Below are 15,570 nucleotides of genomic sequence, written 5' to 3'. Positions count from 1 at the left end.
AGCCCATCATACCTGGGCGAGGAGTCGTGATGAAAGGATAGGATATTTTTGCGCACCTCGACGGGGGTGAAATTAGTGGGAAATATGTTGGGCGGAGGAGAGGTATGAGGTCACCTCCAGGAGGGTGCTTAAGTTTAAGTTTGTTGTAGCTCTCCTCATTACTGGTTGCAATTGAGTCGTCAGATGCTAGTAAGCGGAGAGCAGATTTGATGTTTAGATTGTTTATTTTGTTAGAAATTATCTTAGCCTTTAATTGGAGGCTGGAAAGTTTTTTAGAATTATGAGGAGAAAAAGTGGATGTGAGGGTGAGGGGGTGTATGGTTGCGTCTTTAATTTGTTGGGTTAAAGATTTGTGAATCTCAGGATTGGGAGGTTGGAGAGTCGTGAAAGAAAATGAAAAAAGTTTGAGCCAATGATCTAGAGAGGAAAAGTTATTTAATAGTGAATGAAGACAGGTAGAGAGAGCTTTGGCTACTTGTATTCTAGAGCCTTTGGGAATTCTAGAAATAATGGGAGGTTTGTCGGATTTTAGAAAGTTAATGATGTCGACGTGAGTGGTAGGTGGGAGGGAAATGAATGTGTCTGATGTGGTTGGTATGTGGGCGTTATTGGATGAGGTGGAAGTATAACTGTGAGTAGAAAAAATGGAGAGGGGATTTTGGAAAGGAGGGGAAGGACGCTTTCCAGGCTCAGGACAAGCACTGCCTTTGGATTTGTGCTTGGTGAAAAGGCCGGATTTGGTGATTTTTATGTTTTTGGAACACGTGGGGCAGCGTTCCATTGTGTGGATAAAGAAAGGTTGTGAATAATTGTGTTGAGAATGGCGATGTGACAGAGACTAGGAAGAAATAATCTGCAGAGAATAATGATGTTGTAAAAATAAGGTTATTAAATATGAGAGGAAAGAATGGGCATAAAGGTTGTTGGGGTTGGTTGGTGTTTGATAGAGGTTGGTTATTTGTTTTAATAAATGTAATGGTTAAAGTAAATAAAAGATTGAAAGACTGAGGAACATATATAAAAGGGAGAAAAAAAGATAATTATTTAGGGTATGTTTATGAAATGGAAAAGAAAAATTATGTTGTATTTATGGGGATATTACAAAGAACGTAAGATAATTTGAGTCCTGAAGAATATATATATAAGAAAGTAAAAAAAAGAAAAGATTTGGCTCAATTGTGAGGAATAAATGTGTACAAATAAAAAAAAAAATATTATGCATGTAAAAAGAGAGTTGTGATTATGAAAGAATAAAAATATATATATATATGTAAATGTTAAATTAGTTGAAATGTTGAATGTTGTTAAAAAGAAACAATATATAAAAGGGGAGAAAAAAAAATTATTTTGGGTATGTTTATGAAAGGGAGAAGAAATATTATTTTGTATTAATGGGGATATAAAAAGGAATGTGAGAGAATTTGAGTCTTGAAGAGTATATAAATGAAAAAGTAAAAAGAAAAAAAAAATTAATTTGGTTCAATTGTGAGGAATAAATGTGTACAAAGAAAAAATGTGCATGTAAAAAGAGAATATGTGATTATAGTTGTGAATGAAAGAAAGAATAAATATATATATAAGTGTTAAATTAATTGAAAGCTAAATGTTGTTTAAAAAAATATGTGAATTTATTGAATATTTAAATGTTATAAGATGAATCAATATGGAAATTCGTGAATGTATAAAATAAGTGTTAAATTGGTTATAATGTTAAATATTAAAAAGTCTATATGTAAATTTATTGATATATTATAAGTGTTGAACTAATTGAAGATTAAAAGTTATTTTTAAAAACAAGTTGTTTAATAAGTTTTAAAAATAAGTATTGAAAAAAAAGAAGAAAGTAAGATAACTTCTGGTGAAAAAAAAGGGAGGCAATCCTTGAGTCTAAATTGGGTGGATTGAGAAGACTTTTGAATATTAATGTTTGAAGTTAAATTATCCCTTTCTTTGGAATTGAATCCTCTTGAAGAATAGACATGTTTGATTTAATAGAGAAAATAGACCGGATTTATTGTTGGTACATAATTGTTGTTAAGATTCCAATTAGTTTTCCTTTACAACATTCTGTTATATTGCTGGATTCAATTTTATGAGGTTGGGTGACATAATGATGATGTTAAGGTGAATTTGTGGTTGCTGTAGAAGATGTTACTTTATATCTCTATTGTTTCTCTTTAAAAAGAGTGTCAAATGTCATAAAAAAATTTAACCGTTACTCAAAGAAAAAATATATAAATTACCTCTGTTACCTCAAAATAAGATTAACCGTTTAGAACACCTAACGGTTTTGAAAATCGAAAAAACAAAGAATATTATTGATTCATTTCTATGTAAAGTTTAAAACAAAAGTCGTTATAAAGTCAAGAAACTATTTTATTAATATTAAATTGACTATAATTTTTCATTACTTTATAAGTCATACATTCTGCAGTAGAATAAAGTGTAAGTGATATTCAAAAATTAAAGAAATCCTAATATAGTAAAAAGTAACATCTCCCCAATTATAAATCCACCTTAACATCCCAACCTTAAAATTGAATTTAGTTGGCATTGCAAATTGAAGCAATTTATAAATTTACCTTAGCATCATCCATCAAGATGGTTACAGCACATTATTATATCTTCAAGCATTTATGACATTTGACACTCTTTTTAAAGAGAAACAATAGAGATATAAAGTAACATCTTCTACAGCAACCACAAATTCACCTTAACATCATCATTATGTCACCCAACCTCATAAAATTGAATCCAGCAATATAACAGAAAAATTACCATATTCATGAACAGTTCATAAATGGCTTTAAAAATAAGTATTAATTTCTATTCTCCTGTATAATCATCTTGACCAATTAAAACAAAATATTCTGGAAGAATTGGCAAATTTTTCATGAAAGTTAAAAATCAAATTATAATTACCAATATAATGTGACCTCATATTCTCTAAGTAGAAAACAACAGACTAAATAGATAATACCAACTAACAAAACCTATTTGACTATTCATCTATTATATCAATGACCAATTGAAATAACCTTAATCAAGCAACTCCATCTTTTTTTATACACATCAGAAGTAACATCTCCCCAATTATAAATCCACCTTACCATCCCAACCTTAAAATTGAATTTAGTTGGCATTACAAACTGAAGCAATTTATAAATTCACCTTAGCATCATCCATCAAGATGGTTACAGCACATTATTATATCTTGGCTTTAAATTATAAATAAAAAGGTAAAACAATTATAAATCATTTAATAAAATAGCTAAAACATATGACCCGGCCTAAGGCCGGGGGAAAGCTGGCCTAGGTACAGCTAAGGGAGATTAGGAAAAAATTCCCCCTCCCCCTACAGGAAAATCCTTGATACGCCACTGCTTCGATATTAAATCGGTACATACGTACAATTTTACAAACTTTTATAATCATATGCATGATTTTTTGGAACTTGGTTGTCGGGATTAATTTAAATATATTTTTATCTTTTCTCTATTTATATAAAAATAAAAGATGCCAATTTCCGAACACTCATACTCAAAACTAAAACGAGAATACAATTTTAAAATATAATATTTTCTCACAAAATTAACATTATGTATGTTATAATTATTATTATATGTATTGTGTTTTTACTTGTCATTATAGATTATTATATACACAAAATAAAATATTCAACTATATTTGAAGAAAAAAAAATTTTAAATTTATATTTTCTAAATTTAAAAAATTTCATAATTTTCTAGCCGAAATTTGACCTCTAAAAATTATTTAAGCTTGTTACAATTTTTTCATAACGGTTAACAAAATAAATTACGGATAATAAATATACTAATTAAGCACTAAATAATGGCGAAAACCGGATGTTTAGTACTATCATAGTTTTTGTTTTGGCACGTCGCCATTATTTGTTTTGGCACGTCGCCATTATTTTTTTTTTCGCAAATAACTTTTTATTCTTAAATTCAGCTACAAAACTGATTGAAGCACTAACCTCTACTAACGAAGCACTAAAGAATGATATATGTTTCATCGTTAGTGCTTTCATAATTTTCTAGCCGAAATTTGACCTCTAAAAATTTCTTTTGCGTGTTACAATTTTTTCATATGACGGTTAACAAAATAAATTACAGAATTTAAAAATACTAATTAAGCACTAAATAATGGCCAAAACCGGATGTTTAGAACTCCTATAGTGTTTGTGTTTGTTTTGGCACGTCGCCATTATTTGTTTATTTCGTGAATAACTTTATTCTTAAATTCGGCTACGGAACTGATTGAAGCACTAACCTCTACTAACGAAGCACTAAAGAATGATATAAGTTTCATCGTTAGTGCTTCCAAAAGTTCGGCCAACTTCACGCCTAAATCGTGACGTCATAGTTTTTATTTACCTTATAACTTTTTTTATAAGGCGGTTAAGTAAATTAATAATGGAATATAAATACATTAATTAAGCACTAAATAATGGCGAAAACCGGATGTTTAGTACACCTATAGTTTTTGTTTTGGCACGTCGCCAATATTTGTTTATTTTTGTTTTTTTCGTGAATAACTTTTTATTCATAAATTCGGCTACAAAATAGATTGAAACACTAACCTCTACTAACGAAGCACTAAAGAATGATATTAGTTTCATCGTTAGTGCTTCCAATCGACTTTTAAGCGTGAAGTTGGCACAAATTTTTATTTCTGCTTATAACTTTTTTTTCTTTAATTCGGCTACTATACGGATTGAAGCACTAACAAGCACTAAAAATTGATATATGTTTCATCGTTAGTGCTTTCATAATTTTCTAGCCGAAATTTGACCTCTAAAAATTTATTTAGCGTGTTACAATTTTTTCATATGACGGTTAATAAAATAAATTACGGAATTTAAATATACTAAATAAGCACTAAATAATAGCGAAAACCGGATGTTTAGTACTACTCTAGTTTTTGTTTTGGCACGTCGCCATTATTTGTTTATTTTTGTTTTTTTCGTGAATAACTTTTTATTCTTAAATTCGGCTACGGAACTGATTGAAGCACTAACCTCTACTAACGAAGCACTAAAGAATGATATAAATTTCATCGTTAGTGCTTCCAAAAGTTTGGCCAACTTCACGCCTAAATCGTGACGTCATAGTTTTTATATTGCTAATAACTTTTTATTCTTAAATTCGGCTTCGGAACTGATTGAAGCACTAACCTCTACTAACGAAGCACTAAAGAATGATATTAGTTTCATCGTTAGTGCTTCCAATCGACTTTTAAGCGTGAAGTTGGCACAAATTTTTATTTTTGCTTATAACTTTTTTTCATTAAATTCAGCTACTATACGGATTGAAGCACTAACAAGCACTAAAAAATGACATATGATTCATCGTTAGTGCTTCAATTGTTCGGCCAACTTCACGGACCTTCTGAAAGGACCATTTTCTGATCTATTAAGATCTGTTTTTTTTTTAAAAAAAAAATGTATTGTGTATAATGCATGAATAAATGCGAAAATTCGGATATAAATATCATTTACAAGATATATACATTACTATAAATTCTAAAAGGGTCTCAATTCGAAGCAAGAGTATATCGCTACTCAGGGCCCACTCATCCGAACTATAGTCGACTTTTGGCGAATGATTTGGGAACAGAATTGTCGCGTGATACTCATGTTGACTCGCTTCAACGAATCCGGAAAGGTGAGATTTATTAAATTTTTTCCCCAAAAAATTGAATTTTTGAGTAGGATTCTATAATTCTTGCGCAGACATTATTTAAAGGATGATGATTTGTTAGAGATTTATTGGTTTCTTTTTTTAGAGGTATAGATTTTATTTATTAAAATATCGGAACACTCATACAGTAATTATTTGATCAATTCTGTTGATTTTTTGTTTCGGAATTCAAACGAGTTTAACTGAAGATTTTAAAAAAATATATATTTATTAAATTTGTGATTTAGGACAAATGCGTAAGGTATTGGCCTACTAGTGATAGCGAAGAAAAGTTGTATGGCGATATACTTGTCGATATCTCAAATGAAATTCATTTCGAACATTGGATCGAGACTGATATCAAAATAACTTTGGTAAGATAGAACGATTTCTTAAATTTTACCTTATCCATTAAATTTGGTTGTATATAAATGATTTATTTTTTTACTCTCTCTCTCTTTCCTAATCCTGAGTTGTACATTTAAAGATTTCCGCATTAAGCTATCTCTGGTTCCTCAGTCTCATATTTTTTTTTGATATTTATTAGTTTCAAATCTGTTGAATTTTTTGTTGGGGGTTCCTGGAAAAGACAGATAGGGTATGTATTTAAATATGAATTGGTGCTGTACCTCATTCTATAGACGCGTGCCAAAGAAAATCCTCTACGCGTAGACGCGAGTTAATTTTATATACCCTTTTCAAAGTATGGCTATATTATCTAATAAGTAAAAACCCGAGGCTGTAATGATCGTTTCCGGCTGTAAATTATGGCAAAAAATAGAAAAGTCCTGAAGAAATATTTTTTTGCATGTACTATTTTTGGATTTAAAAAATTAAAATAATTATATTATCTAAATAATCTAGATTTATTTTGGTATTCTTGTAACTGTATCTCCTACAAAAAAAACCGTACCCAAAAATTTATAGTTTAAAAAACTATCTTAAAAAATTTGGGCCGGTTTTGCAGGACGTTGTGAACTAACTTCCTCTTTTTAATTAAATTAAAAAAGGTTAAGTTTTTTTGTTATAATCTTTGTTTTGTGTTTAAAATTCAAAATCTATTGTTTCTCAACTCCATATATTCTGTTCCGGGCGTTTTAAAGAAGTTTTAGAAGATATATGACGAATAAAATATATTTTTTCTATATAAAATCCTTTTTTTTTTAAATACAAAATTGAAGGGTTCGCAATTCAGACTGGTAAAACATTTCTATTATAAAGCTTGGCCAGATTTTGGGATTCCTCAAGACCCAGACACTGTCTTAGATTTTATTCTTAGTTTTCGCCGTCAAATACCATACGGAAAAAGACCGATTACTGTTCATTGCAGGTTTTAATAAAATATTTTTAAAATTTTTTTTAAAGAAATGAGAATCTCCAACCACTAGCTTATATATTGTGATGATAAAGATTGCAAAACCTTATAGGTACTTAACAGAGAAACTCATCTTTATGAGGATATACAATATCATGGTACCTGCTTATATAGTTTGTTCAAATTACATTCTAAAATTGTCTGAGCCCACAATATTAACTGATTTTTTAATTTATTATATATTTATGAGGAGTTTAAGGCTAACTTGATAAATACGAAAAGATAAAATGCCGAGTAAACCTTCTTTTCCCTCAACATAATCGTCCTCACAAAGTCACTTTATATTAAAATTATATAGTCATATATGTTTTTTTTTCTTCATTTCTCTTTCTATAGTGCCGGAGTGGGTAGAAGCGGGGCTTTCATCTGCTTGGATCGTATGATTCAATTGATATCTCATTCCGATTGTAACAAGATCGATATATTCGAATCCGTCAAGGAAATGAGACGCTTCCGGCCCGGTATGATTCAAAACGAGCATCAATACGCCTTTTTGTATAGGTGCCTGGGGAGATATTTGCAAAAATATCTCGCTTTGCCCATAATTTCGGATGATAAAAATATCAACGACGACAAAAAATCTTTTGTGGAGACGTTTTATGCCGGAAATTCGCTTCGCACTCCCAAATCATTTCGATTATCTCTCCCAAAAAAGGGAATTCATCGTAATAGGACTAATACATACGATAATTGTCATAGCGATAAAGAAAACGTTCAGGGTAACGTCAAAATGAGTGACGGCCAACAAGATGACACACCTAGTGTTAACATTACCGACGTCAGTTTTATTGAAGATGGCGGCGAAGCTAACAACTACCTGTCCACGCCTCAAACATGTACCGCGAATCGTTATAAAGATTCTCCCAAAGAAGAACAACTTCACCACACAGGTGAAAACTTGGGCAAATTAGTCAATAATTTCGACAAAACGGACCATAACTTTATCACTTCAGACACGCATTTAAGGCGACAGGATTTGGATGTTATAGAAGATATTATGGGAGAGAATGTTATTTATTCGAAAGATATTGGATTGATTGAAGTCGTCGTCGACAGTCATGATAATCATGTTATCTTATAATTTTCTAAGTAATTTATTTTTACCATTTTATGTTTATTGCATTTTATTATTGATGTTAGATATTAATAAGATGATAAATAATAGTATGTACATATTATTTTAGTTTCGCGAAAAAAAAAGAAATATTTTTGAATTGAAACTTTTGCATTTTTGCGTGAGTCTTATTTATTATACGATATTTTAAAAATTATGATTGAAGCGAAATTTTATATACGCGTTTAAATAATTTTTTATAAAAATTATATACATTTTTAAAAATTAGTATATCAAATCTACGTTGATTATCGAATCTCAGCCTCATGAAAAAAATTATTTATTTGCTTTTTAGATTATTTTTTAAAATTTATATTCAAAATATTATACATATAAACTGCACTGCATTTATAGATTTTTTTTTATTTTATATTTGCTCAAATTTTCTAAGAATGAATCGTTACGAGGTGACTTTTGGAATTAATTAATAAAATGGAAAACTTGTTTGTGTCACATTTGTATTATGACATGTGTTTTAACATTTAATAATTATTTTTTAAATATATCTTCCATTCTAATCAACTACTGCAAGTTGACAATGTGTTTGATTTTTTTAAAATTTATTAAGTTGATTAAATTCCTTTGGAATTAGATAAATATTTTTACTATAATCCAAGTTTTAATCCTTTTTAATTAATTTATAATCGAGTATAATTGTTATTATCAATCAAAAATATTATTTAGAATAGACTTGTTCATCAATCTGCGATTTTAAGAGTTATTAAATCAAATATCTACTCATATCCTCGGAAAAAAGTTATATTTACAGCTGAATTACTTGAGTGTTCCCAATATTAAATTATTAAAAGCGCTGCTTGGACATTAATATCTAAATTAAAATCTGTTAATAAGCCATTTCATCTAGGATTATTTTTAGGAGATAGAACCCTACATGTATGGCCGAAGTTGGCTGAGTTTTAAAAAAATCCTGAACTGGGGTAGAGGGTGAAGCCTTATATATATATATTTAAGTGGTGCATGTAGTAAAAGAGTAATTTATTGTAATATTTTATTTACATATTATGTGTTATATTTGTCAGTTACTAATGATTATATATATGGATATTTTATTATATGTTTTATAATGTATGATGAGTATAATAATTATGTACGATAAACTTCCTAATATTTTATGTATATATTTATATGATATATATTTCCTATTATGAAAATGGAGAAATTAAATGTCGGAAGCTAAAATACATAAGTGCATTAATTATTAAATAATATATGTCTTCTGCTGGGTAATTTCTCTATTTTAGCGCATGTTAAACTTATTATTAGAATATGATAAAAACATATATAAATGCATTGTTGATGAGAAAAGGGTTTTTAATTCATAATCTAAAACTATTTTAGATTCACAATTTTTTATAGTTTGCAGTTTGATAATTTAAGTAATTTTTTTTATAATTATGAAGAAAATACGGCACTTAATGAAAAAACTTGTGATTATTAGCGGAAGAATATTAGCCGATGACGGTGGATTTTTATTTAGACGGGTAGATATAAGTTGGAGAGGGGGGGGGGAATTTGCCCCGAAGAAAATATTTTGTCAGATAGAGGCTCCAGTAAAAACATAAATAGTCATATTAAATATTTATTTATTTTAAAAGATAAAACATTGATAAAATGTATTATGTAAATCATTAAAATATTTAATAATTTCTGGACAGTACATATGCATTCTCCAAATCTAGTGTTGTTAAATTGCCCGATCGGGTCGGCTTGGCCGAAAACCCAGCAAGGTTTGAGCCGAGAAAAACGACCCTTAACCCGAGCAAACCAATTTAGCCATAGATCAGACCCGACCCGCCATAAGGTCTCATGAGCCGACCCATCTGGTCGGCATGCTGGGTTCGCGTGCTGGGTCGTCCTGTTGGGTTGGCTAACTGGGTCAAAAAAATATATATTAATTAAACCAGTTTGTTTTAATCCGGGTTCAATGTTTTTGATATTAGAAAGATGTTCAAAAATCTTTGGTTCTAGTAATAAATTGTCACTGTTATTATATCTTATTCCATGAGGAAAAAATAAATTGTAAATAAAATCATATCTTAAGCCTAGTTAAAAGTTTTAGATACTAGTATAATGTTCTAAAACCTTTGGGACTAGTAATAAATGAACACTGCCATTATATTATACTCCACGAGGAAACAATAAATGTGAAAATTTAAAAAAATATTTAGGCCTAATTTATGGTTTTTGATATTAGAAAGATGTCCTAAAACTTTTGGGTTAGTAATAAATTGGCACTATTATTATATTTTACCCCACGAGGAAAAATAATTATGAAAATTTTTTAAAATTTTATTAAAGCCTAATTAAAAGTTTTTGATACTGGAAAGATATCCATAAACTTTTGGGTCTAGTAATAAGTTGCCACTATCATATTTTACTCCACGAGGAAAAAATTTATGATTTTTTTTTAAATGTTGTTTTAATACTTGTTAAAAGTTTTTTATTTATGGTAAAAACATGTTATAAAATATCAAGTCTAATAATAAATTGGGACTGCCATTTTATTGTGTTCCTCAAGGAAAGAAGGAAATTTTTTAAAACGTTGTTTTAAGTTAAGTTAAGCGTTTTTGATACTAAAAAGATGTTTTAATACCTCTGAGTCTAGTAATAAATTGGCACTGCCATTATATTTTACTCCAAGAGGAAAAAATATGTTAAAATTTTTAAAAAATTTATTTTAAGGGTAGTTTAAAGTTTTTCATACTAAAGAGATGTTCTATTAAGTCTAGTAATAAATTGGCACTTCCACTATATTTTACCACGAGGGAAAAAATTATGCATTTTTTTAAGATGTTGTTTTAAACCTTTGAATATTATGTATTAAAAGATGTTTAAGAACCTTTCGGTCTAGTAATGAATGGGCACGGCAATTATATTTTACTCCACTAGGAAAAATTAATGTTAAAATTTTTTTTAAATTTATTTTAAGCGTAGTTTAAAGTTATTAACACTGAGATGTTCTAAAAATTTTGAATATAGTAATAAATTGTCACTTCCACTATATTTTACCACGAGGAACAAAATTATAAAAAAAAAAATTTGTCTTAAGCCTAGTAAAAATTTTAATACCAAAAAATGATCTAAAACTTTTGGGTTTAGTAAGAAATTATCACTGTTATTATAATTTAGTCCACGAGGAAAAAATTATGAAAATTTTATAAAACTTTGTTTTTATCCTAGTTAATAGTTTTTAATATTGAAAAGATGTTCAAAACTTTTATGTTTATATATAAATTTATAGTGCCATTTTTCTAAACTTTATGTGTGAATTGTAAAATGATAAAAAAAACTATTTCTTTATGTTAGAACCCAATAAAAAGTTTATGATATTATAAAGATTTTTTTAAACCTTTGGAACATTAATATGGTGTCACTGCCATTATAATTTATTCGACGACGAAAAATTATATTTTAGATCTTTGTTTTAAGTTTATTTATATAAATTTGATATTGGAAAGATGTTTTAAAACTTTTGGGTTCATTAAGTAATTTCTAATTTCATTACTTTTTAACTTCATGCATAAAAATCTATAAATAAAATATTATATACTTGTTTTGAGCCATGCAAAAAGTTTTTGATATTAGAAAAATATTCTAAGCCTTAGGGTCTCGTAAAATTTTAATACTGCTATTATTTTATTCTTTTTTTTAACTTGGGGTTGAGGGTATAAAATATGAGTATATCATTTGAAACTATTCAGGAGATTGGTAGTTAATAAGAAAAGACGGGACAAGTTCAGCAAGGATCCCATTTTTAAATTTACGGCATTCGGATAAATGAATTTTCCCTAATTTTAAAATATGATAAATTTCTTTTATATAATTACTTGACATATTTTACATCAAATTTGGGAAATTTGAAACGCAAGATTATAATTATTTGATTTAAGATCTTGGAAATAATTACAAATTTTGAACTATTTTTTATAATTTATGAGTTTTACAAACATTTATTATATTTACATATTATTTAAATAACGAGTTGATTCAGCCATAATACGCCAATTTATATGTTCCATTCATTCGTAATATTAGTGTATTTAAATTACATACATGCAATTCTCGGACGTCCATTATTCATTCATATGAAGTTACATCATAAAAATAACAATGTTTCCCTTATATCTGTTAGGCATTGAACCTTACAAATTATTATATTCATAAATATCTATATATATAATCAATAAAAAACTTATCATCAATATCTATAATATGTAATCATAAATCATAATAAATTCCTATTACTACAGTCCTTACCCCATAAATACTATCTACCACTGCTTCATTATAAATTATAATTTTAAATTGATTTTTTTTTCTTTGGTAATTGTGTGAATGACTTATCCAAAAGCATAATATTCGTGCTTAAAAATATTATCATAGACAAAATTTTGAAACATTTAGATCTTAAGAGATGCTACTAATTAGGAATTAAATTATTTTTATTTATGAACCCCTCTCCCTTTCTTTTTGGAAATTATAATAACAATTTTTAATTTATAAGATATCTTTAGAATTATTTATTTATCGTAAATAGGCTATTTTACATTTTATAAGCAAAAAATTTGCAAATACAAAATATATAATACGCCACATTTTCAATATCTTTATTATTTTCATAAATAAAAAATAAAAATTTTATATTCATAAAATAAATTACATAAAATATTCTTCGCGCAAATTTAAAATGTTAACATCCCACGAATTCACACATAGTCATTGTTTCAAAGTTGTCGCTGACATTCGATTCCTTTTCTTAGTAATAGTGGCGCCGGCCCTAGAAAAAATACGTTCGCTGGCTACGGACGTAGATTGTTGGGATAAGTAATCTTTGGCCATTGTCGAGAGCTTTGGAAAACGTTTCGAGTTTCTACACCACCAATCCACTATATCAACGGCGTTTGAGCTACCGGATCTGCTAGGTATTCTTCGATTTATTCTATAGCTAGATTTGGTATAATGTACGCATTCCTTAATATAAAATATTTAAATTAACTAATTATTATATCGTCGAATCTTTTGTAAAACCTTGTAACAAACCTATTTTAAAAATGCCTATTTTGCAACGATATGTTTTTATTAATTTTATAAATTCTTAGGACTTTATTTTTTTAAATAAATATTTTTATTAACTCCAATAACTGTTATAAATTTTGTTAAATGTAAGCATAATATTTAAATTTAGTCTCTCCTATTAAGTTTTAAAAATGTTATTTAGGAGGTTTTATAATGAGTATTCTAAATTAAGTGTTTATATTTACCTTCTTAGCTCGTTCAAAATACTAACAGACATTAAATTTGATTCGTTATTTTCCTCTTTTTCGAATTCATATATTGATTTCGATATATTGTAGTCATAAAATATTCTTTTAAATTTTTCATAATAGCCAAGGTTCTTTAGGAAAATTGGTAAAAAGGTTTTTTTGATTCTTGGATCAAGAAATGAGATAATTTGCAAATGTGGTTAAATATTCGTATAAATATAACATTTATCCTTCATTTTATTTGCAGCATTTTTTATTATGCTATTTTTATGTGATTCCGCAAGCGATAACGAATTCACAATATTATCCAGATACAATGCTGACATCCCAATTGTAGATGTTGACGCAGAACTTACTTCGCACGTTATTTTATAGAATGGATCCACCGCTCCTTTAAATTTAATGTATAAATTAAATTATTTTATAAATATTAATAATATTTGTTAATTAAAATTCAATAAAAATAAAATTTTATTTAATTTAAATTTATCCATTATTAAATGTTTAGCCGAGTTTTATATTGATTTATCATCTAATCATTTTAAATATTATATATCAAGTTTTTCCTCTTTATATTGAAAATTTTTTGGAAAATCTTATAAGTCAATATTTATTTTATAGATATTCAACAAAAAATAATTTTAGATATTATGGATTTAGAGAACATAAATGAAGAAATCGAATTTCCATTTCCATCATACAAAAAATATTTTAAACTTCTAAAAGTTTTTAATCCAAAATGATCAAACAGGTATAAGGGCAAAATGTCTTTTGTGTTTGAAAACTATTTAATTTTCAAAAGTGAGCAGCTTCAATCTAAAAAAGCATCTAAAAGTAAAAAATCTTTCTTTTAACAAAATGATTTAGAAGATTTTTTTGGATTCCATGAAATTGACCATCAGGAAGTTAATATATTGGACAAATTTTTTTAAATAATGATACCAAAATTACTATTTTTGAAAAATTCCCTTAATTAAAAAATATCTTTATAAAATATAATAACTCGCTTCCCTCTAGTGCTCTTGAGGAGGGCCTATTTAGCATTGCAAAAGAGGTCTTAGGGGAGAGGCATGAATGTTTGTTAGATTCTAATTTAAAAAATTTATTACTTTTAAATGCTAATAAAAGGTTATAAATATTTTGATAGATTTTAATATAAATAAAAATTTTTGATAAAATAATATGATTTTGTTTCGTATATCTTCTAAAAAAAATAAAAATCAAAGGAGCGGTTATGGAGTGGCACTCCATTACTTGAAGCGGGAGCTAGCTCCTTTTAAAAATGTAGTAGCGGTAGCGGGAGCTAGCTCCTCTTGAGAAGGTAGAAGCGGGAGCGGGAGTTAGCTACTTTTAAAAAGGAGCATTAACAACTCTGCTTATTAGTAATGTATTATGATATTTCTGTATATTTTGAAATAAAAAATATTTAAAAAATTAACACCCTATTTGAAATAAATGTTAATTATGACACAATAAAATACTAAAATTTTTTGAAATTGCAAAAAAACTAAAATTTTAGATAGTGTTGTTAAAAGGTGAGTTTTTACTGCTCAGACCTTGAGTTAGAGTCGTAAAAATTGGCTCAGGCTCAAGTCCACTCAGGAGTTGGATCAAGCATGCACTGGAACTTCTCGAGTGCCATTTTGAGCCAAAGTTTATATTTATATTTACTATTTAGAAAGAATATAATAAAATAATCTAGAATTTGTGTACCATGCAAGCTGCCTCATATATATTTTTTTTGCTTTAAAATTTTTTTTTACATAATAATTTATTTTTTAATATAGAAATTAAAATATAAACAGTAGTTTCTAGACAATCCAATCGCCTAAATATTGATGCATCTGCGATTAAGGATTTTTATAAAATAAACATTTTTATTCCCTAAAGTATTTTAGAATATTTGATGTAATGATACGAGTTTTCTAAAATACTTTATGGTGGCAGCTCCGCTACATATTCGAGGAAATCGTAAATAAATATGAAACAGATTCCCAATAATAATGTTAATATAAATATTGAATTTCCAATATACGCAGGCAATGGCGATCTTTTTTTTGAGTGGATTCGAAGACATCTTCAAGGACACTCAGA

General features: G+C 27.9%; 1 protein-coding gene across 1 annotated transcript in view; it reads left to right on the top strand.

The window, feature by feature from the left end:
* The window catches only part of LOC135926493 (uncharacterized), a 50,031-nt gene extending 41,638 nt beyond the window's left edge, over window positions 1-8,393 (top strand). The window contains exons 26-29 of the mRNA XM_065462382.1: window positions 5,553-5,687; window positions 5,951-6,076; window positions 6,884-7,032; window positions 7,414-8,393. Of these exons, the coding sequence (XP_065318454.1) occupies window positions 5,553-5,687; window positions 5,951-6,076; window positions 6,884-7,032; window positions 7,414-8,158 (1,155 nt within the window). The 3' untranslated portion in view covers window positions 8,159-8,393. The remainder of the gene's footprint in view (window positions 1-5,552; window positions 5,688-5,950; window positions 6,077-6,883; window positions 7,033-7,413) is intronic.
* Window positions 8,394-15,570: the final 7,177 nt, after the last annotated feature.

This window comes from Gordionus sp. m RMFG-2023, chromosome 3, assembly GCF_954871325.1.
Source record: "Gordionus sp. m RMFG-2023 chromosome 3, tfGorSpeb1-WG-v2, whole genome shotgun sequence".
Classification (NCBI taxonomy): domain Eukaryota; kingdom Metazoa; phylum Nematomorpha; class Gordioida; order Chordodea; family Parachordodidae; genus Gordionus; species Gordionus sp. m RMFG-2023.
This window is presented reverse-complemented; position numbering and strand designations above follow the sequence as displayed.